We start from the raw sequence: 23898 nt of genomic DNA on the forward strand, positions 1-23898 counted from the left end.
AATAAGGAGCGAAAAAATGAAAAGCTTCCCACACCTGAAAAGAAAATGTCTTAAATGTTTAGCAAAGAATTTTTGTGATAAATAAAGCTTAGAAAAGAAAAAAAAAAATCCTCACTTGGCTCCAGCGAGGAGGACCGCCTTGAACACAAAATCTTGTGCATACTGAGGATCCTTGAACTGCACTCTGAAAAGTACAAGAAAATCATTTTCAATTGGGGACAAAGAGAAATCCATTAGCTCACATTTTTAAAATAGTAAAATCTCCCCTTCAACACTCCGCCACTGTGTGAGAGTTTGCGACGGTTGATACGAGGATTATTCTGTGATCAAGCATTATCATTTTCTTCTCAGACTGCTTCGTCTATGTCACTTTCATTTTCTAAAAAGGTTCACCCTCAAAGAAAGGTTGATAACTGATGACGGGTGGGTTTACAGATACACACAGTGAACACCGGGACCAGTCTAAAAATAACCTACTATCAAACCGCTTATTTGTGCATGGAATATTTTGTTGTTTACCATCGTTTTTAAGTCCTGCACTCTTATTTTGAGCTGCATGTGGAGGCAGCTGAGATTTACTGGGATTCCAATTAGCAACTTTCCTTATGCAGAGGGAAGTAATTAAACTATGAACACCTGTCTCTACAATGAACCAGCACATTACAGTAGAAATTTATCGACAACAGTTTAGATTTTTCAAGCAAAACTACTAGATATTCTCTGGTTTCAGCATCTTAAATGTAAGAATTTGTGTCTATATTGTTGCAAATCTTTGGATTTTGGACTGTTGGCCAATAAAACAAGACATTTGAAGGTGTACTTTGGTCTCTGGGAACTTGTGATGAGCATTTCTATAGATTAAACAATCAAAACTTATGAACAGATATATTGGTATTTGGTTATCCTAAGTTGCAGCATTAAGTAAAAGTTTGAAATAAAAAGGGATTTGTTGCCTGGGTTTCCAACCTCTTCTATCTAACATCAATTATGTCTTGTTTTATGTTGATCATCTGAACATTTCACTCTAGTCATCCTTTATTCCAGTCAGAGGAAGTTTATGCAATCAAATCAAAGCTCAAGAACAAACCACTTTCAATTTTATGTCTAACTAAAGAGGATTCAGCCTGTTCAGCTGCTACAGCATGACCTATCTGTTGTGATTTTGTTAATGGTGTTTACGAGATAAGATCTCAAAATGTTCAACTCTCATGCTTTTCCTTCTGGTTTTTTGACAGTTACGATGATAGATGGTCCTTACCCGATCGCACTGTTCTGTGAAATGTCACGCAGCATCGGAATAGGCGACTTCACCGCCCTGAAGGATAAACATCAAAAACAAAAAGAATGAATAAATGAGCCGGTCGGAGTCGTCACACCGGACCAGCTCGCATTCAGGGGGTTAGTGTTAAAAAACATGGGACAAAATATACAAAAGTGAGAATAAAGCAGGCGTTCCTTACTTATCTGGTAGAATAGGGTCGTCATCAAGATTTAATGTACCTTGGATTCCGTGGCAGAGCTCTGCAGGGATCTCAGTGCCCTGAAGGAGACAAAGGGGCAGTTTATATCAAGAAATAAATCATGAATTGATTCAAACGTGTCAATTCAGCAGCAAAGGTGTCATTTAAGGGAACCTATTATGCTTTTCCTATTTGCTTTGATATAATTAATGTTACAATGTCGGATGTTCATATTAAACGTGGCCCAAGTGTCAAATAATGAGGTCAACGTATGTAGAAGTAATCCCTGTGACCAAAAAGCACCGGCTTCAGACTGCTCTGCAGGTTTCCAATGATTTTTTCTACTTTCAGCCCGAGCCGATGTCAGTTTGTGACAGATTTATTGATCTGCCCCACGTACAACGCAAGTTCACTACTCTGCTCCGCTAGCATTACGGCGTTTTCCATTGATTGGACATAGTCACGCCAAGTCATGACTCGAGTCGAGCTGGAACGCTGTGAGTGTTTTTCCATTACACAGCACGGCAAAGTAAAACCAGTAGTTTACCTGTTGAGTGTACTGGTCGTCTGCAGCTCTTCATCAAACATCATCATCACTGTGGCCGTTGCTGCTTGTACTATTCCTTCCTGCATCGTTCTAACCGATCCGCTGAACAAAGAGCTCCGAATAGCTCCATATGTTGTTGTGTCGACAGTTTTTAGCGCCGCTAACAAAGCTCTGCTAATTCCATGAGGAACACCTTTTGTTCCCTGTAAATTCTTCATAATAAAAGTCTCCCATTATTTAGTCATTTAAAGCTTTTAATATGAAGCAGTGAAGCAGGAAAAGTTGGGTTTGCATCAGCGGTAGCTTAACACAACTCTGATGCAGCTGCCCCTCGGCAGGCTTCCTGAAGCTGGCCAATCAGCACAGAGTGAGCTCATTCGGAGAGTGGCCTTGAAGAGACAGGAGCTAAGACTGAGGGGCTGCATAAAGGGCCAGTAGTCAACATCACTGTGTATAACAGAGTTTAAATGGAAAGTGGCAGAGAACTTTGCAGCAAAAAGGTGGTTCAGGAATGCGAGAGCTAATGACACAGCGGCAAGGTAAGGAGTCTAGATTAAACAACAAATCAAATAAAATACAGTTGTGATCAGTTATAAAAAGATCTTTGGAAAATAAAGAATTAATATTCAAACCAAGAGTAAAAACAAGGTCAAGAAGTATGCCCTCTGTTGTGTGTAGGGCCTGATACATGTTGAATGAGATTAAAAGACACTGTGATATTAATAAAACTAGAGGCAAAACTGTCAGAAACATCATCAGCATGAATGTTAAAAATGATAAAACTGGATAGCTTAAGGACAGAGGACAAAAAGTCAGCGAATTCAATTAAAAATGATGAGTTCGGGCCAGGCGGAGGGTAGATTAAAATACAGTAAAAAGGATTAGAACATCCGACTTTAATCATTTGAAGTTCGAAAGAAGAGAATGACCCAATGCTCACAAAATGACATACAAAGCAGCTCATGGACACCGCAGTAAGTCCTCTACCGCGGCCAGAAATCCTGGGCGAGCTGATAAAAGTGTAATACTTCGGGCAGAGCTCGATGAGAGGGCCAAGTTTCATATCCCTCTGTCAGGTTTCAGTCAGGAACAGAAAGTCTAATTTCTTAGACAAGACAAGATCATTTAGCATTTGTTTGCTATGGAGCGAACATTCAGTAGCGCCATTCTCAGAGATATAGAGACCCGGCTGTCAACAGAAGAATCCCGGGGTGCACCCTGAGGCGAGGTGTGCAGATGACGGGGACTCTCTCCACCGTGTAGGTAGATTCCACTAACCGGGGGTGGGAGAGGGCAATCAAGTCCCCGGGAGGGTTGGGGAAGACAGGTCAGAAAAAGGGGAGTCTGACATTCCCAACCGCGGATAAAGGGAAGTCATTCCACAGAGTAACAGGATACACCGAGCCGAAGCTCAGCAGAGGTGATCAGAGCTGTTTTCCAACAACACCTCGCCTCCAGAGCTGTCTTCGCTTCATCTGGACTCCGGCCCTTCTTCTTCTCCTCTTCCTGTATTTGTGAGTACTAAAGTGCTGCGAACCACTACGCGAATCGCCGGCCATTGACACAAAGGCGGGGCGACAAGGATTGGGGGAAACTAATCCATGGGAGTGGAAGCACCACGATCCACCATAGATGCTCTGATAAATAAGAAAGTCTGGCAATCACAAACCCGAGCAGCAAGTCCATCAAACAAGCAGGAGAACAAACAGAGCAACACACAGGACAGGTGGGATACAACGGGATCGTTGGGCAACGCCATCATACCCCGGATGCAGAAGGTCTCCAAGACCATGTGATAGATAGCCCCAAAACAGCTGATAGACCTTGAGGTGAGATTATTTTGCCAACAATAATGTGTTTGTTCTGTCCATCACTTTGGTATATAATGAACAATTCTGACCTTTAATCTTGTTACCAGTAGTACGAATATTTTTGAGAGTAATGAACACTGAGTGATATTAATGCTTAAATTAATTAAATGAATAATCCAAGTGATCCAAGTCTGTATGAAGACGACACAAGAGGTGCAACTAATGATGATTTTTAATGATTGATCTTTCAATTATTATTTTTAAGTAATCTATTAATTGTTTTGGTCTATGAAAGATCAAGAAACTGAAAAATGCCCATCACAACTTCCTACAGCTCAAAGCTTACTTACTTAGTCTGACCAACAATCCAAAACTCAACGATATTCAATAATACTATACTGTAATATGAGGAAAAGCAGCAAATTCTCAAATTTGAGAACCTGAAACCATCAAATGTTTGGCATTTTTTAGAATTATGTAAAGCGATGAATCGATTACCAAAATAGCAGATTAATTTTCTGTCAATAGACTAATAGTTGCAGCTCTAAATTATACAGTTTCATCACTCTGTGGCATCTAGTTTGAGCTGATCCTGATCAGACCTTATTCAGGCTCACAGTTGCTGCTCTATTTCTGAGACATGTCCATGACGAAGTACAGCCTAAACAACATGAGACAAAACTACTTTTGCTCTGGTTTACAAAAGCTTAAATCAACAGGACTGAATTCAACTCAGGCAACACCTGCACAGCTGCACAAACACATCTGCAGCAGAATGACGCAGCAAAGAAAGAGAGATCTTTACTGGATATTAAAAGTTTTATCAGCAGAAGCACAGAAGAAGACTATCATTACAGACACGTGTTAAGTTGACAAAGCAGCTGACTGCGTGTGTGTGTGTGTCAGTTACATTAAACCACAGTAAAAGATATTTAAAAAAAATATAACTAATAACTAACTGCTATATCATAATACCTTTAAGTTATGCATTATATCCCATTATGGCTTTTGATTTAAGTTAAACAGACATATCTGTGTAATTTATCAGCTTATTGGGAATTTGGACTTCAGTTAATGTAAAGTTTGGGTTTTTTTTTTTACCTCGCGAGATTCTGCACGGTATAGTTCATGGATGAAGTCGGACAGCGGGTGAGACTTCCCGAGAAACATGACGTCACTTCCAAGGCTGTTTCTTTTCACTGCAATAGAGAACAGAGAGTAGCTGTGGTCAGAGAGGAAACCAGTGGTTACTGGGAGAAACTGGTGCACTCCTTTTACTGGACTGTATGGTAGAGGAGAATAAAGAAGGAAAGATGATGATGATGATGAATGAGAGGAAGAAGGGAAAGAAGAGTCATAAGAAAGAAGGGAAGAAAGAAGAGGGGAAGATGAGGAGCCTACAGTAAAGTATGTTATTAAGATGATGATTATACTGAATGATTAAAAACAGTTTGAGGCAGTTTTCAGTGAATTGAATTGTTTTCTGAACTGTGGTCACAGCAGCTGGTACAATCAAAGTATATCTGAAGGTTGCGTCTTAAATTTGTATCAAACTTTTGTTAATCTAAAGCGCGTCACCACACAGAAACTAATAGAAGTTGTGGCTCAAAATTACAAATAAAACAAAAGAAAAGATTTGCTATTATTATACTGAGAATGGGCTGCACCTAATGATTATTTTCATTATTGATTAATCTGATTATTTCCTCCATTAGTCTATAAAATGTCAGAAGATGGTGAAAAATGTGACTATTTCCCAAAGACCAAAGCGACGTCCCCGGATGTTTTCTTTTGTCTTATAAGATATTCAGTTCACTATCATAGAAGAATAATGAAAACCACCAGAAAATCTACACATTTGAGAAGCTGGAACCAGAATGATACCAAAACTATTTAACATTTCCTGTCTGGCCAGTTTGCCATCTAATGTCTTCCACTACAGTCTGTGTTTTATATCAAACCTCACAGACTTAAGCTGATGAATAAATTCAAGTGTCAGTCAGAAATATAAAAGCTATGTCACACGCTAACCACTTTTTATTACAAGAGGTACGTTTCATTATAAAAGAAATCTGGAGTTTCACACAGCAACAGTCAGTGTTGGAAAGCTGCTCACCTTCCTCAGGTGTGAGGTCCGCATAAACGTCAGCCAGAGCCGCCCTCAGCCGACGTTCGTCCACAAACGGCAACAAGGCCACACCTTCAGATAGCAGCACACATACAGAACATCATCAACAAACCACACGTTGACATTCACATACGAATTACAAAACTGTTGATTGAGTTTGGTTGGGAATTGGACTTCTAACCCTTGTAGTATTTTTGCAACCAACCAACACCCACTGAGTGATAAGGATGTACCTACAAATTGATATTTTCTTGCCATACTGACTTAAATTTGGCACGATCAAACATTACAGCTATAAGTAAAGTATTTCACTTTGAGGAATGTGCTCAGTTGATAAAAAATCCTGATACACACATATAATATTATAATTTATTTAACTGTTACACTGAATTTAAGAGCTCCACAACCTGCACTGAGCACTTTGGGAATTTGTTGCCCTGGGTTTTACCTCTCAGGCAACATGTCCATGAAGAACTCTAATAAACAATATAACCCCAACCATGATCTATCATCTAAAGCATATTTTGTGTTGGAGGTTGTTATGATACTGTTGATGTGATTGTGTTAAGTCAAGGCAATGACATGAACTAGCTGGAACAAATCTCACCTTTACATTCTGTGTTATTTAACGGGACAGTGACTCACCTTGCCAGGCGTATTTCTTGCCGTTCAGATCAATGGCAAAGTCGTCCGGGTAGAAGTCAATGATGGAAGAATCCTGTGTCAAAGGAAGACTTTAATATTACAACTTGTAAAAAAGACGAGGCAGCAGCTAATTGTAGGCCTTTAGAAACTGATCTTAGAAGGTTTTATGCGTTTCTATTCCACTGAAATACTTCACAGCCAATCACAGCCACCTTAACTTGAGTTCAGAGACTTCTGAATTGTTCTCCTGAATCTCATTTTGGATTCAAAACTTACCGGACTGCTCATGAGGTTCCGCCACGTCTGGGGCAGGAAGTTGCCGCTAGCAGCAGGAAACACTCCCATCAGCTGTTCCAGGGGCTTGAACTGCATGAAACAACCACACAAGTCATTTACATACTTGATACACATCACACAAGAAATACATTGGTAAGTACATTGTTATAAATTCTAAAAGTGTTGTGATTGTTGTGGTGGATTTTGACAACGTTTCGATAAGAAGATGGTAAAAACACAAAAGACATCGAGGTCAAATGGAAGGAAACTAGAGGAGACAGAAGATCAGAGAAGAGAAAGTGGAGAGAAGAGGCAGAGGAAGACGAGAGAAGGAAGTTTCGGTCCGTTCTTACCGGTTGGGTTCCCTTCTCAAACTCTGTGAACATGCCTTTGATGTCTTTGAAGTCAGAGGCGAACGGGGCGTAGTGAAACGGGAAGTACCACTTCCAGGAGGCACAGCCCTGAAAAATCAATCAGGAAATATTCTGACTTTAATATGACTTTACAGAACACCAACATACAGTAAAGGCTTATTATTAACACACATTCATACTAGACAGACTGACGGCAGCTGCAGATTATTTGAATCCTTTATTAATCTGTCAGTGGATTCCTTTCCCTTTTTTGCACACTTTGTTATGGATTTAATTTTAAATTGATAAAATTGCCATTTTTGCTCATCAATCTGCACTCAATAACCCATAAAAGATATATATACTATGTCCAGTCCATTCAATTTTCCCGCAGGTGGACTCCAAAAATGTTCTAGACACATCTCAAGGATAATTGAAGCTAATAGATGCGTCTGACAACAATCTCGAGTGCCATCGCGAAGGCTCTGAATACTTCTGTAAATGAAAGATTTTAGCTTTTGATTTTCAATAACTAAAAATTTCAAAAAACATGTTTTCACTTTCATTATGGGTTATTGAGTGCAGATTGATGGGCAAAAATGTCAGTTTTATTAAATCCACAACACAATAAAGTAAGTAAAAAGTGAAGGGACTCAAGTACTTTCTGAATCCACTTTATGGTTACTGTTAATATCAAATCAAGTCAAAAAATATATATACAAATGCAACAAAGGGTTGAGTTTGCATCTTAACCACCAGCAATAACCATACAAAACAGCAAATCATCACATTTGAAATCTACTACTATTGGTTGAATTAAAGGGGACATAAGCTTTTTGTCATTTATATACTACAATATAATTTTGGATATTAAACATGGTCAAAGTTCAGAATCTTCAGGTGAACGTTCAGTCTGCTCTGAGCACTCTGTAGTTGTTTTAAACGTCACGTTTTTTATATTTCTGGTGTTTCTCAGGTTTTGTTTGGTTGTGTTAGATGTGATTGTTGTATATGAATGATTTGTGTGTTGGCGATACATCTTCTGTCAATCAAACTACCGCCACCTGATCGTTTCACTTCAAATGTATATTCCTGCTGAGATTGTGTCATCGCTGGTTCAACTATGTGGTCATTTTTGCAGCTATAGCATGAATGGAGATGTTGCATTGAATTGTATTATATGATCAGAAGTTCATGTTATTTTCTTCTCCCCTTCTACGTGAGTAAAACCTGCAATTTGAACAACAGCCGCAACCCAACGAGATTTGATTTACAACGATATGAAACAGCAACAACATTTTAGAAGCTACAAACAGAATATTTGGCGCTTTTTTTTTGTTTAGGTTTATATTTCTTCCCACTTTCATGACAGCAAGATAAGTGAAAACATCTAGTGAACAAATGTATTTTAATTCTGATCAGGTCTAAATTTAACATTTTGTTGCTAGTGTTTTGAGTTTGAAATGTGACTAACAAGCCAACATGAGGACAAAAGGGGGGAGAGAAAAAAAAAAAATTACTAGAGCCGGCTGGGAAACGGAAAGAAAAAAGCTTTCCTTTGCCCTTTTTCTACAAAACTTCCACCGCAGCACAAAGCTTAAAATCCAATCTGATCAGACTAACGTGGCTGCACTGACATTTAAAAACCTTCACGAGCCCGGCTGAATCCTGATCAGACAGAGCCTGTTTTAAAACTCCCCAGTCTACTATATATATGTGTGAAACGCTCCGCACCGCCGGCTCTCCACTCCACAATCAAATTTCTATCTGTCGTCGCTTTCAAGCTACGACGAAGCAAAAACCAATCCGGTCCTTGGAAAGATAAACCGTGCTGTGAACTAAACACCTGCTGAGAGTCTCTTACACCTCAACATCAATTCCTTTCCTTCTCTGTGTTCTTCAAAATGTTTATGTAGGAGCCATGAAGAAGAAGAAGAGGAGGAGGAGGAATAGAAGAAAAAAAAAACATGTAACCCTGCAGATCAAGCATTTGGACCACTTATCCTTCCTGAGTAAACACGTCTCACACCAAAGAACGACCTTCACTTCCCACAATCCACCTCTGAGAAAACAAGGTCCTCCGATAAATCCACCAGTCCTCACATCTTAGCCAATCTCGTTTTAAAGCCCACCACTCTATTATTAAAGATGTTCATTTAAATGATAATATGGGACTTTACCATAATAAAAGGTAGAGGAGGCCCCGATCTCCACATTCACATAATTGTACAGATCATTTATGGTAATATGCTGAAATGTTTTGTCTGATGGAGAAATTTATTTGTGACTGTAGTCCGGCGGGGTCAAAGACCACAAACCACGACAACAAAAAAATACATTTAGTGTTGTTTTACACAACAACGCAAAGAAAAAAAGGCTTGTTACCTCAATGTATTATTACAGTAAATAAACGCATATAACGTAAGGAAATTTAATGTTATCATTTGTCTTTCAGTTTAAGAATATTTGTCAAAATTAGGGCAGCAACTAAGAAATATTTCTAATTCATCTCTCAATTATATTGTTTTTGGCAAATTTTTTTAAAAATGCACCATTTTCTACAGCACAAGGTGACGTCCAAGAAAGAGTCTTAAAGAAACTCAGTTTGTGTATGTGTATGTCATTAATGGGCAATGAAATCAGATCAAACAACTGATTGATGTTTTTTTTGATAAACAACTTCAGCAATCAATTATTAAATTGATGTTATTTTTCTATTCATTAACTGTTCAGCAAAATTCCAAAGTAATGATTCAAATCAAACTGTAGTTAGACACCAACTACGAGATGCTTGGAAACATTATTTTATTATTAAAAATTAACAAAATGAAAAGTTTGTGATGTAATCTAGAACAGTGGAACACAGTTCATTACACTGAGTATGACTATTTTATCTGTGATTTGTTGATATTTGCCAAACTGTAAAAAAAATATTCTTATTGGCTTCAATCATTTGATCCTCCATTAATAAAGAAAAATTGGTCAAACTTTCCAGTGTTTCCCACAGATGGAGAATTAAAAAAATGTGAAGTTCTGCCAAAAAAAAACCAAAAAAAAAACTTTTAAGACATGTCTGCTCTGTTTAAAATGAACTCTAGTGGCCTTCAAAAACCAAATATCTCAAAATAAATTGAACAAAACGCATTAATGAATTACTAATTATCATACAACATCTAGATTGTAGACTGAAGACAATTTGAATTTGGTTTCTGCACTGATGCCCTTACTAGTTTAGATTCAGAAAGGCCTGATTTGATTTGTGTACATTAAATTAGTTTCAATTCTTTAATCTTTAATTCTTTAAAGATTCTTTAAAGATAAATACCAATATTCCATAAATATGAGCACTTCTCTGTGCTGCTAACTTTTTATTCAACAAGCAACACTGCTGTTCTCTTCTGAATATCAAATAGCTTAAAGGTGTAAATTATACTCAACTGCCAGTTTATTAGATACACCCAGCTGGAACTAATGCAGTCTGACAAAAGTCTGAATATTTTGTCCACATCATTGGCATGAATGAAGGTAGACTAAATATTAGAAACACATCTCAGTATAAGTAACAGCACCACAAACATCAGCCAGTTAAATGAACACTTCTCTAAAACGGTTTCATTATAACCTTTATGACGGCAGGATTTATTACAGTGCTGTTGTATTAGACTGCATTAGTTTTAGCCTGTTGTACCTAATAAACTGACCACAGGGACACAAGCAAACAAGGAAAATAAGAGCCGTATCCTTCACATACTCAGGGAAAAGGCTGGATCTGGGTGAAACTGATGGGAGATATTTTGTCATTACATTTCTGGTCCAAATTCATGACAAAGTGGGTCTGTCTACCTGCTGCACGCCTGTTTGATTTTTGAAAGAGAGAAAAATAAACACAAAAAAGCCCCAAATACACTGTCGGCACAGTGAATGCTGCCTTCATCGAGGTTACACGCCTAAAAAACACCAGGGATCTGCAAAACTGAGACACAGGACAAAGTGTGAATCTGGTCTTTTGTGTTCTGGATAAAGCCAGCTCTCCCTTCTCCTGATCATTTGGCGAGGTGTGCGTGATCATAACTCTGTGGCGGCGGCGGCGGCGGCGGTGGCGGAACCGTGAATGTGTGGCAGCGGAGAGCAGACACGTCCCACCGTCCGCCGAGGGCCTGTTAATGAATTCATCCAGAACGGCCCCCCCGAGACGGGCTTTGGATTGGCGAGCGGCGTGTGGAGTCAACGTAGAGCGTGCATACACGGAGCGCACAATCAGCCCGGACAAATCCCCCCGGGCTCTTCTGGAGAGGGCCCCCGCAGCTGATCATTTTATTTCAAGATAAAAGATCAATATTTTACAACAAGGAAATGATTTAGTGTATAATCACACCGCAAACAATAACTGGAGATATTAAAGACAGCTGTATGGAGATGGTTTAAGAGTACTTGACTTTTAATATAAAAGACAAAAAAAAACCTGTCGCTCTGATAAGAAAACTGTTTATTCTCTCCAGGTCTTGTGTTTGGCAGAATGAATGGCTGTGATCTGACGTGATAAATTGTGAAAAAGTGAATTTTCTGGAAAATATAAATGAGACTAAAACCTTTCCAACAAACTTGCTCCTTAAATTAAACTGAGCATCCAAACAATTATTCATTTCCATTACAGGAAGTGTGAGTGTAGAAACCGTTGCCTCAGCTGGATTAATTCAATTTGTTTTACATTATCAACTGGTGTACTGCCGTAATGATGGCTTTAAGTTGTTTATTTCTTATTATGACTTGTTTGTACTGTGGTGATTTAAGGATTGAAGATTATTCTGCTGTTAGAAAACTATTGTTTGATTTAGAGGACAAATCCATTTTGCTCATCTTCTCTTTTCTATCATTCCATTAATTTTATGTTATGTTTTAAAATCTCAATGCTTTTCCTCTCAGATTCATTTACTCTTAATCCAAACAGCACTGAAAATGAATACAAACCTTTTTTTTATTTAGTGGGTAACAGGGCAGGAACAGAGCTTTACCAGCTTGTTGTGTTACATCTCACAACCTCTTGACTTTGTACTACAAAGACAAAAAATTCTGTGCAAAGTCAAGAGCTGTGTAACCATGGCATGTTCCCACACATGCCGCACTAGGAAGCCCTCTCCTGAGAGTTACCATCTTATCGCTGTTATTACTCTTTAGAGCTGTTAGTGTGTGGCTCACTGATGTGTTTTAATAGTTTTTGGACACAATACTTGTTAGCGGATCAGTTCATTGTTGGTTTTGGTCCATGGGGTTTGTTGACATCAGAATATCACCAGACGTATCCATTAAAAATGTATTAATTGAATTCTAAAGCATTTATCAGTAAGAGTTGATTATTTAATAAAAAAAAGAATGTATTAATTAAAACAAGATTAAGCTCTGCTGTTTAACCAGCAGCTCAAATATTCATTATATCCCAGTTTTGAACAGAGATGATTATTTAGCTTATTCTCAGAGCCTAATCAGTCGTAGAGTTTGTGAAGTTTATTCTAAGCTAATGTCCAAAATGGAAAGAGTTCATCCTCTGAGGAGCATGAATCTGATTGGTAGATCTGACCTGCTCATAGTGGGAACTTCATGAAAGTCTGTAATACTGGTTTTTGTCAACATTTCTCCACTGTCACAAGTCAAACCTTCATCTTTTCTTTCAGGCCGTATTTGGTAGAACATTCCAGATGAAGGGCGATCACACCATGAGTTGTTGTCATTGAAGGTAAAGTGGTGAAATGCAGCTCAGGGTAGGACAGCGTTGTATGTGTGTTTTTTTGTGTGAAGTGAAGCCAGACAGAGTGTGTGATTGAGGCGTTACCTGGTAATAGTAGCGCAGCACCCAGCAGAGACCCTCCACGTACGACTGAACCACCTTCCGCCTGAAATCCTCATCTGTCACGTCCACGTCAAACTTGGTCTTGTAGTATCTCTGCTTCCAGCCGTCCTCCCACAACCTGCAGCACACATGGACCTGGTTTTAATTTACTGATCGAAGCGATTTAGACGATGGAACTAGTTTTCCTCATAAAACCAACTGTAACAAGTAGTGGTAAACAGTCTACTATGATAAAGAAAGACCGTCAGTTGCAGATATTAATGACCACAGTATGAGTCTCGTTGATCCAGAGGTGATTTTCTCACTTTGGATAGAACAAAGAAAACCCAAAAATTCACCAATGAGAGGATTATGGCCTAAGGCAGTGGTTCCCAACTACTCTTTCCTCAGGCTCTCACAGATTGACCAACTTAACACACATTTAACACACATCCTTCCATCCATTTCACTCGTCAGTGGATTCAAACTCACAACCTTGCTGTAAGGAGACATTGCTAACCACTACTTTAATGAAAACTGAAATAATACTCAACAAAATAAGTATTGCAGCAAGAGAGAGCAATGAAGTCTCAAGACACATTAAAGCACTGCAACAGCAGTCTCTAACGCTCACTGATTTAGTCTTATTTAAAATTAAAAATTTTCCAACTACAACTATTTTTACAGTATACTTCAACATGTCAACAGGCCTGATACAAAGAACAGGGAAATACAACAGCTGCAGAGCTGAAAATGATAAAAAAGAAAAGTTGTTTTCAACAGGTCAAGCCAGGTCAGTACTTCTCTTCATAAAATGATTTATATTCTTTTGTGTTTGTGTTCAGTGTCAGTAAAACCAAGCTGAATATATTCTGTAACAGTTTTGTTCAGCCTGTTGTGGAGGAGCTTCAGCGTCCCTGGAAAGACCTCTACAGTCAAGGGAAGTGCAAGGCTAGGGTCACATGATCCACAAAGCTGGCATCAATAACTGTAACCGGCTCTGAAAAGTTGTATGTTGTAGCACTTCGACTAACTAGGAGGCGAGAAATGGTATTTTAGAATAAAAGTGGTGTTCCAAGAGTAATTTCATTTTTCTGATGAAGAACACCCAAATGCTCACAACCCATTCAGAATGAGACCCACCAGTTGGGAACCACTGGTTTGAAGCTTTGGCTCCATTTCGGTTGTAATTTCCATCTAGAAAATGACATTTTCATTGAGCGCCGACTTCATAAGGTGTTGGACCACAACCGGGGTCATGTGATACCTACCACGGGGTTGAGCTCATCACCATCATCACCACATTTAAAAAAAAATATGTCAACCACAACTCTCATGTACGGTAGTCTAAGGTGCTTGCGCATACACTGCGAGTACTGAGAATCTGCATTGCCTTGGGATGACAACAGGTACATAAACAGAAATATTCAAATATAGTCAAATATTCAGTGGAACATTACAGCATGTAAAGTGATTAGAATAATAAGTAAATAAAAAGGTAAGTCCCACTTTAATAGCACTCCAGATATATTCAAGTGTTCTAGTAGCCCTGAAGTGCAAAGAGCAGAGTGTTAAAGATAAAATAATAAAGGCAAGTTTAGTCCACAAGCAGTTCAATGTCAGCAGGCCTGGCAAAGACAGAATTGTAGATTCTGATAGCAACCGGCAGGAATGACTTCCTGTATCGCTGCTTTACACACCAGGGTAGAATGAGTCTGTTGCTAAAGGTACTCTTTAGCTTGGCTGTGTAGGGGATTCTCCAGGATCGCCAGCAGTTTTGCCAACGTTCTGTCTTCTGCCACCTCCTCCAGTGTGACCTGCTGGGATCCAATGACGGACCCAGCCTTCTTTATGAGTGTATTCAGTCTGTTGGCGTCCTCTGCTTTGATGCCTTCGCCCCAGCACACCACAGCATAGGAGATGGTGCTCGCAACTAGAGGCATTCTTGTAGATGGCCTCAGTGTTGGTGGACCATTCCAGTTTGTCGTCCAGATGGACGCCCAGTTCCTTGTAGGACTTGACGATCTCCACGTCGCTTCCACTGATGCGGACCGGAGGGAGCGGGGCTTATAATGTATCATAATATTGATCTACTCTCTCTTGAGGATTTACTGTCTGGATGCTGTGGCTTTGACATTACAACTGTTGGTTGCTTACATTGTCGGTGACCTTGAATTTAAATCTAGTCTACAGCTGAACATGAGTGTAAGAGTCGATCAAATGTTGGTAGTGTAAATGTACCTCAACAACGCGTTTACTCATTAAAAATCGCTCGTGTTCAGGATGCTGCTCTGTTCATCTATAGGCTGAAAAAAAAAAAAAAAAACACTGCACTCACTTGCTCACTGCTGCTGGAATAGTTTAATGGCTTTGACTTCTTGGTAGATTTGGGGCAGCGATGCTGTTCTGCACACATAATCAAGGCCGTCCAGCATCTGTGTCGTCGATCCTCGGAGCGGCCCGCAGGGAGCGTCGACTCCTGAGAGGAAAGCCTCCATGAATACCAATTTAGTCCAATGGATTTAGCAGCTTTGGTGAGTGCGTCACAGAGGAATTTACTCGAATATTCCTGCTTTCCATATTAATCACGTGCAGAGGGAGGCGGGAGCTGCTCGGCAGAGGGGTGAGTGTGTGCTGGGGAGGTGGCGGAGAGTTAAACAGCTTGTAACGCAGCTCTGTGGCATTAATGAGCAGCTCTCTGACTGAAGCTGGTTTGTTAGGACTCATTTTTTAAAAAAGGTATTTTGAGTAGTGAGTTGGTATATTTAAAAATAAAGTACATACAGAATAAGTTTCACCAGCCCCAAAAAAGTTGCACAGAATTATAAGAAATCTCTTCTATCATTGTGTAGATTTCCAATATTAATTCCTCAGTAGATTAATGTACTGAGTGAAACATTATATTAAAGATAACAGCAGATCTGGAGTATTAATCAGGGCTGCAACTAACTAATTTATTTTCCTTATTGAGTAATCTGCCAATTATTTTCTTGATTCATCATTTTTCTATGAAATGTTAGAAAAAAAAGGGAAAAACGTCTTTAATATTCAGTTTATGATGATGTATGACAGAAAGCTTCTAATCTTCACAGTTTAGAAGCTGCAACCAGAAAATGTGCTGTTTCTGCTTAAAGAAATGACCTTAATAGTTGCTGATTCATTGTCTGTTGATCAGCTAAATCGATCAATCAACAGTCATCTCACAGCTGATGTTTTGACATGTCAAAGCAGGAAAAGCACAGGTGTAATTAATAACATTAATGACGGCTGAATCTCATTTAGTTTTTCCCAATTCATGACCGCGTTATAGTGCATGATGGTTCGACAGTACCGCTTTTTTTGGACATTTGAATGGAACTGACGCATTGTTAATGTTATCAGTTAAACTTGTGCTTTTCCTGCTATGACGAGTCAAAATGGAGCTTAAGGCAAGTTTCAGGCGACCTCGCTGTGCGCTCACACCCAAAGATTCATAAGCAACGAAAGCAGCCGGCGGTCATTCGTTTTCAGTGAAAGCTGGAGATGAAGGGCTTCAGACGCCCGGGCAGCAGCGAGCAGCAGCGAGCAGCGGTGAGCAGCGTGATGCAAACGCCAAGAGCAACAAGTTGAAGTTGAGCAGAGTTTGACTTCATGCAAATTAGCAGCGATGCTGCTGAAGCACCAACCAATAGCAGTCAGGATTTCATTTTCTTCCCACAGCAACTGCTGTACTGAAGTTCCTGGCAAACATCTCTTACTGCTGCATTTTTAGGCTATTTTTACACTTATTGTTTTAGATGTATTTTATAACTAGCCGATAAAGGCTACTCGGCCAACAACATGATTTTGAAAGTAAAACAGCATTTTGATATTTTAGATGACAGAAATATACACTAGGCACATTGTCTTACTGAATAACACAGAGTGGAAACATGAAAAATTGCATATTTTATCATCCTTTTTAAGTGTACAGTTTGCCTGCTGAATAGCTCTACTACAAACTTGATATTGGCCACAACTGAAGTGATGTCTGCAGCTCTGCTTGAACGACCCGCCCCCTGCTGACGACTGTAGGAGGGCCGGCAGCGAGCAGCCAGCGAGCAGAGCGCCCGCTGCTGCTCATGAATCTCTTGGTGTGAGAGTCCAGTAAGAGTGTGGTTGATTTGACTGGTTTGAAGTCAGAGACCGTGTATCCCTGTTGTTATCAAACTTCCCTTTCCCAAACACATATTTCCAGAAGTGTTTGTCGTGACTGCATGTAAAGAAAACAGGACAGACTGGTTGTGAATATGCCCAAATTTCTCACTAAATGTGGAGTTTATTTTTATACAATATCTACATGAACATGTCAGTTTCAGTTCCTCTTTGTCTCGTCGACACAAGCGTGCTTTCAGTTTCTCTTCATTTTGTGCTCTCTCTCTCTCTAACGTTCTTATGACGGTGTCGTCCTTCATCTTTAAAACACTGAACTAACTGAAGAATGAGCTTCCTGTTAAACTAGAATTAAATGAAATTCTTTACCTTAATTTATGGATTTTTTTATCTTGGTACCTTCTTTTGACTTTGGTGAAGCTTGTTATAAGAGTGTTATACAAACTTTTATTATTAACAGTTTATTATAACCGTTATTATATATTGATGCATTAAACTAGACTGAATTTAACAGAGCTGCCTCCACCAAAGATTTTCCTAGTCGACTAGTAGTCGTAAGTTCATGTTTATGATATTAATTTAATTATTTGAATATATATATATTGGGGGCATCAGAAAATGGTTTTAGTTGTTATAAGTAACATTGTTTACACTGTACTACATTACAGAAAAATACAAAATCGTAATATTGAGCCTTTAAAATATGTTAACAACAATGCTAACGGCAAAAGTGGTAATGATTCTGAAAGTGTCAACCAGTGAGGAGTCTGAACATTTTGTTAATTTATTTCAGTGTAGTATGACATCACACGACTTCTGAACTTGCAACAGACTTTGCAGAAAAAAAGGGATCAGTGTTGTGCAGAGCTGCTGAAGCTCCACCTGGTGGTCATACCGAGATGATACCAAACTCACAGACAATCAAACTGCATGTTTTCTACAATGCTAGTGAAAAGGCGTACAGCGCTGTTGCCTATCTGCAAGGACAGGATAAGGGAGGAGAAGTTGTGTGTGTTTGTGTGTTTTTTTCCTGCGACTAACCAACCAATGAAAATATTGTCGACTAAGACTCTTCTCGTTGACTATTACCCTAGAATTAGATAGTCCCTGCGTGGTCTGAGTGACCACTGTGAACTTGCTTGCTGGTCCCCACATCCAAAAAGATCGGACCAGCAAGGACAAAATATAAGAGAAGGTAAAGACTGAATAGAACCGAAGCCTTCAAACATTATTGATCGATTGGCAGGTTGCGGTGAGAAGATTTCAGAGCTGCCACACCAATCCCGCCAACACAGCATGTGAAGGTTTACCTGACGTTGTCTTCAGGCTCCGGCTCGTCATCACTGTCCTCGGCTTTCCTCTTCACCCCCCTGCTGTCTGTGCCTTCACTGGGACCTGCAGACGACTGAATGGGGGGAAAAAATAAAAAACAGGAGAAAATAATACATAAAACAGTAAGATCAGAACATTGTACATTTGTTTTTATCAATGCAATAACCGTATATAGAACGCAAGATAAAAGATGACTCCCATGTAGACATTATATTTGATTTTGAGTTGACAAAACTACAAGTTGTTGCATTTTCAGACACAATAAATACTGTATACAGTGACTGGTTTCTCTCCTGTACCAGCAGCAGTATTTTACTGACAAGTCGCTCAGATACGGAACCTTCTAATTTTACTCCTCTCACTTTTCAAAGCATTGTGAGGTTGGACGTCACCATGGATTTTACAACACAACACTGAAAACTGAATACAGAAGGACTTTTCAACTTCCTTGAAGTCCACAACAAAATACAATGACATGAATGAGTTGAGCTGTGCCTTGTGCAGGTGAACGACCCCAAATACAAATGTATGAGGAAGACGGCGCAATGTATGAAAATGATAAAGAACACTAAAAATAAGACGGTATACTGAGCAGAAACAAAGATTTATGCGTAGTTGTATAGTTGTCAAAGAGAAGTCGAGAATACAACTTGTGTAATTCAGCTATTTTAGTCTAATTCTTGAGCTTATTTCATGAATTACATGTTGTTTTTGTAATGTTTTGCATTCACTCAAAGAACAGACAACTGATACTGTTTGTAATTTTGTTTAAATTCATTATTTGTCACATTCTTGTACTTTCAGTTTTCAGCTGTCAATCTTTATTATTTGTTTTAAAATCTCGCCTGTACAAAGTTATATTTGACATCTCTTCTTTCTTGTTGTGATTTTTTTATCTGCTGTTGTTATATAATCTATAGAGAGCAAAATGCAAATCACAACTTCTTGCAAGTTAATGTCATCAAATGTCTTGTTTTGTTCGACCAACAGCTGGAAACCCAAATATATTCAATCAATCATCACATAAGACAAAGAAAGGAAGCAAATCTTCACAATTAGGAAGCTGAAAGCAGAGAATGTTTTGGTGTTTTTGCTTGTAAAGTTAATCAAATAAATAACTGATTATCAAATAGTTGCAGATTATTTTTCTATGATTTGACCAACCAATTGATTAGCTTATTGTTTGAGCTCTAAACAGTGTGTGATTGTTAGGTGAAGCGTTTAGAAATTAACATATAAATGCTGCATTATACAACATGTTGTATATTCTTAAAATCAGTGAAAATGCCACAGATTCAAATCCATACTGAGCCTGATTTATTCCATACAGATAAAATAGAAAAGCTTGTGTATGTATGTGTGTTTTATGTTTGAAGGAAGCTGAGAGAAAAAGAAAAGAAAAAAAAACCTACCTACCTTAGCTACTTAGCCTTCCTATTTTCTAAAGCCTTTGTGCTCTCGTCATTCATGTGCTAATGTATGGGCGGCTATTGTCGGTCGATATAGTTAAAGCTGTACACAGGCAGGAAATTTAACAGCTCAAGAGACACGTTAAATAGAGTGACGACCATGAACTGAACGAAACGGCAGCATCCATGTTCAACCTGGAGTTCGACACAAAATATCCACGAGAAAAGAGTTCAGTGTTTCAAAATGGCCGAGTGCATGTAATTTAACCGATTGAGAGATGTTTTTTCCAAGGATGGTGATCAACTTTTCATGGTTTTCTGAAGGTGAGATTTACTGCTAGAGAATGAATGCTTTTGAATTCATATATAGTGTAATGATCGAACACTTTCAGGTAACTGATAGACGGTGAACGACGTTTTCCTTGGTGAAGAAATGAAATTCGCTCAATGATTCGCCAGTAATGTATACAACAGGAACATTCAGTATGGCATTTAAATGCCAAAAATAACACCAAATATCCATTCATTCGGAAATCAATAGTGTTTGGGAGCCTCTGAGCAGCGCTGTTTCGAAACAGTGTGTCGTTGCCTGGGAAACTGCAGGTAGCATAACTCCTTTTTAAGGAATAGGGCAGTACGTAAGCCAGTGAGTGGTTAAGCGAGAGAGTGAGCGTCAGGAAAGTGATGGTTAATGTGAGCAGAGCAGAGGAAAAGGTTAGCAGTAAGGTCGTATTCAGACTAAATCAGGTGGTGCAGCGTTCAGCCGCAGGGTTGAGCGGAGGTGTGTGGGGGGGTGTGGGTGTGTTTATTTGTCCTCTGGAACGTAACCGCTGTGAAACAATCAGAAAATAATGTTTTTTCTCGCTGCCAGCGCTCCCTCTCTTCATTCACTCTCTAGCTCGATCGACCACTGCTGCTCTCTCTCTATTTCTCTCATCTTTTTTTACAGTACAGACTACAGTGTGCCAATTAATAAATGCTGCAGCTTGTGGGTTAGCTCCGAAGTTAGCAACAATGGGTTAGCATAACCTGACAACGCTAAACAGAGAAATGGAGAATGAAGAAATGTGTGGCCGCTCATATTTATCGTACAGACATATGAGAGAGAGAGAGAGGTATCGATCCTCTCATCGAACTCGTGGCAAGAAAGTGAATGTGTCTGTTTCCCAAAATGTGGAACGTCCCCTTTAACATAACAGTATTACCTAAATTGTTCTTGTCTAAATGGTTAATGAGCAAATAAGATTAAAAACATCTATATGTCACCTAAAATGTTCAGTCTACATGGATTATTTCATCAAATGTTAAATGTCTTACAGGTTACCAAGGTCTTACCGGTTGACATTACATAAATGGACCACAGATCTAGTTACTGAAATTTACTATGAAACACTGCATTTTATATATTTAGTTAAGTATAATTGGTTTTAAACAATTATACCACACAAACTATCTAAAAAGTCTTTTTTGGCAAATACTGATAATTAGAACCAAGAAACGTTTGAATTTTGCACTTTACCCTCAGAATTTTTTAAAAACTATTTAAACCCTTCAGTTCAACCACCGCCGTGTTTGCATGTAGAAGAAAACAAAGATTTGACACGTCTATAAAGAACTTACATTGCCTCCATTTCTCATCGTGGCCTTCAGGGACTGAGCAGCATCCTGGAGGGGGAAAAAAAAAAAAAACACTTCATCATGACTGCTCTTCTTCTGCAAGGATTCATCACCACACACTCACACGTCTTCCTCTTTCTGACTGGTGAGTGATGTAACGACCTCATCGCTGAAAATATCACAATATGTGACTGGACAGCGACCTCAGAGTTACATCATCTCTGTTATGTTATTTTTTTTGCCAAAATTCACACACATATCATTAACTTACTCAGCTCACTCATAACATTCACTCTACATATGATAAATATCAGGACATGAGAGATAAATGTGTAAAACCACAATCTAGTTTTGTTTAATTTTAAATTGTGTAGGAACCCTTATAGAAATGTTACTCTACCAACAGCGAATTACCAAACTTTCATCATTAACCATCAAAATTTTATGAGTAACCCAAAAGCTTTTTCATATTTGCAACCTGTGAGAATGTTTTTTTCCCCAGATTCAGTGACAGAAACTCGACGTCACATGTTTAACAACCTAACGCACCTTGTTGTGTTGCATTCTCATGTCGAAGGCCTGGTGCCGAGCGTTCTGGACGGGCTCGGGGCCGCCTCGTCTCCCCAGGGCATGAGGGGCGAACTGGCCCGTGGTGAGGTAGGCTGGGCCTTGCTGCTCCGCCTGGAGCGACAGAGAGAAACACAAAACTCTCATTCATTGTGAAACATTCAGTAACTGGATGACTGGTTTGTATCAATGCAGTCACTATATCATGAATCTGTATGTATGTATGTATGTATATATATATATATATATATATATATATATATATAACCTTCTCAAATCAAATATTCACATCAAATTTAATAAAGTTTAAAGTAGAATCAGTGTGTGCTGTTAAATGTAGATGACCACTCATCATAATGATTGACAGGGAACTTGACCTGAGTAAACAAAAACTAACGGGGCATATGGCTGCACAATTAATCAAAGATAATTACTGATGTTGATCATATGTGGTGACAATGACACAAAAAAAGAATGCACATGAAATATCTTTAAAATACAAAAATTCTGAAGAAAATTTAACAAAAAATATATCTTGAAAATTAGAAATATAATCATAATATTAGTGACAAAATCAGCAGGATTAATGAGACATTGAACATTTTAGGGACATATTCCAAAGGTTTAGTCTCTATGAAGTGTCGAGGCGTTCTCTTAACTTTTTCTACTGTTCAGTGATTGTGATGAACTCGTTTACTCTTATAACTTGTCAATAATGTCATTGATTATGGATTAGCACCAGGTGTGAGATGTGTATATACAGTATAAAGCTTTATCTAACATACAGCTGGTTAAGGATGTGGCAACTTCAACACACTTGCTATTAACAGGCTAATTAACTCTTTCATCTTAATTACTATTAGACCACCAATACCACAAATTTCTCTTATTACTTAATTTTCTATCACTGAAGAATTATTCCCATTTTGTCCAGTTTCATCAGTCAAGTTTTGACATCTAGTGTAAAAACCAAAACACAATCATCATAATCATCTATCTGCTTTACTCACCTTCATCCTCTTCCGTTTCTCTTTCATTCTTCTCTTGAAGCTTTCCTACAAGAAAGAAAACAAAGACTCAGCGACCACTGAAAGCATTTCATTAACGTTCTAATGTAAACTGTAAGTTATCTACCTGCAGCGAGCCGTGTAACTGGACAGCAGTTTGTGTCTTTTAGGGCTGGTTATCATTTGAAATTTTTCAATACCTGTGGTGACATGATACGATGCCTTTCTACAAAACATTTATTCATTTAATTGTATTTGTTTTGTGGGCATCTTGTGCCTTTAGTAGATGGCAATAATAAAAGAGATGAGAAAGATGCAGCGATCAGATTCAAAAAGGGGATGTTGTCCAAACACACGTAGCCTTACAAGAACTTTGCCTCAACAAAATAGTCTAGCGTTGGCAAAATGATGATTTAAATCAGGAACTATATATTATACACCAGACAGAGGATACAAACCTTTGGTAATTTAAAAAGTGCAGAGGTTCGATACCCAGCCTTAATGTTTTTATAAGCTAAAATTAGAGTGAAGCTGCAGAAAACTTACATCATCTTCTTTGCGTTTTTTGAAGATGTTGTCCTCGGCGACGCCCACCGCCTGCATGATCATCTCTACTCGCTCCAGCTCGACGAATCCGTTCTCTGTCAGGTAACCCTGAGAGACGGACAGGACAGGTCAGGTCACAGTAACTGACAGTCAAGAAAAAAACCGACGGAAACAAACGCCTCATCTTCAGCAGACTGCAGGAGCGGTCTGGAGATAATTTACTTTTTTTGTTGAACCCACTCCTA

General features: G+C 38.8%; 1 protein-coding gene across 1 annotated transcript in view; it reads right to left on the reverse strand.

Moving 5' to 3' along the window:
- The window catches only part of xrn2 (5'-3' exoribonuclease 2), a 46417-nt gene that overhangs the window by 15632 nt on the left and 6887 nt on the right, over nt 1-23898 (reverse strand). Inside the window, exons 13-26 of the mRNA XM_042390127.1 lie at nt 23654-23761; nt 23111-23155; nt 22083-22214; nt 21537-21581; nt 18486-18580; nt 13048-13183; nt 7221-7328; nt 6868-6957; nt 6592-6664; nt 5935-6018; nt 4920-5017; nt 1461-1540; nt 1259-1315; nt 116-184 (exon numbers count right to left, since the gene is read on the reverse strand). Coding sequence (XP_042246061.1) covers nt 116-184; nt 1259-1315; nt 1461-1540; nt 4920-5017; nt 5935-6018; nt 6592-6664; nt 6868-6957; nt 7221-7328; nt 13048-13183; nt 18486-18580; nt 21537-21581; nt 22083-22214; nt 23111-23155; nt 23654-23761 — 1220 coding nt within the window. The remainder of the gene's footprint in view (nt 1-115; nt 185-1258; nt 1316-1460; nt 1541-4919; nt 5018-5934; nt 6019-6591; nt 6665-6867; nt 6958-7220; nt 7329-13047; nt 13184-18485; nt 18581-21536; nt 21582-22082; nt 22215-23110; nt 23156-23653; nt 23762-23898) is intronic.

Source organism: Thunnus maccoyii, chromosome 17 (genome assembly GCF_910596095.1).
Source record: "Thunnus maccoyii chromosome 17, fThuMac1.1, whole genome shotgun sequence".
Taxonomy (NCBI): domain Eukaryota; kingdom Metazoa; phylum Chordata; class Actinopteri; order Scombriformes; family Scombridae; genus Thunnus; species Thunnus maccoyii.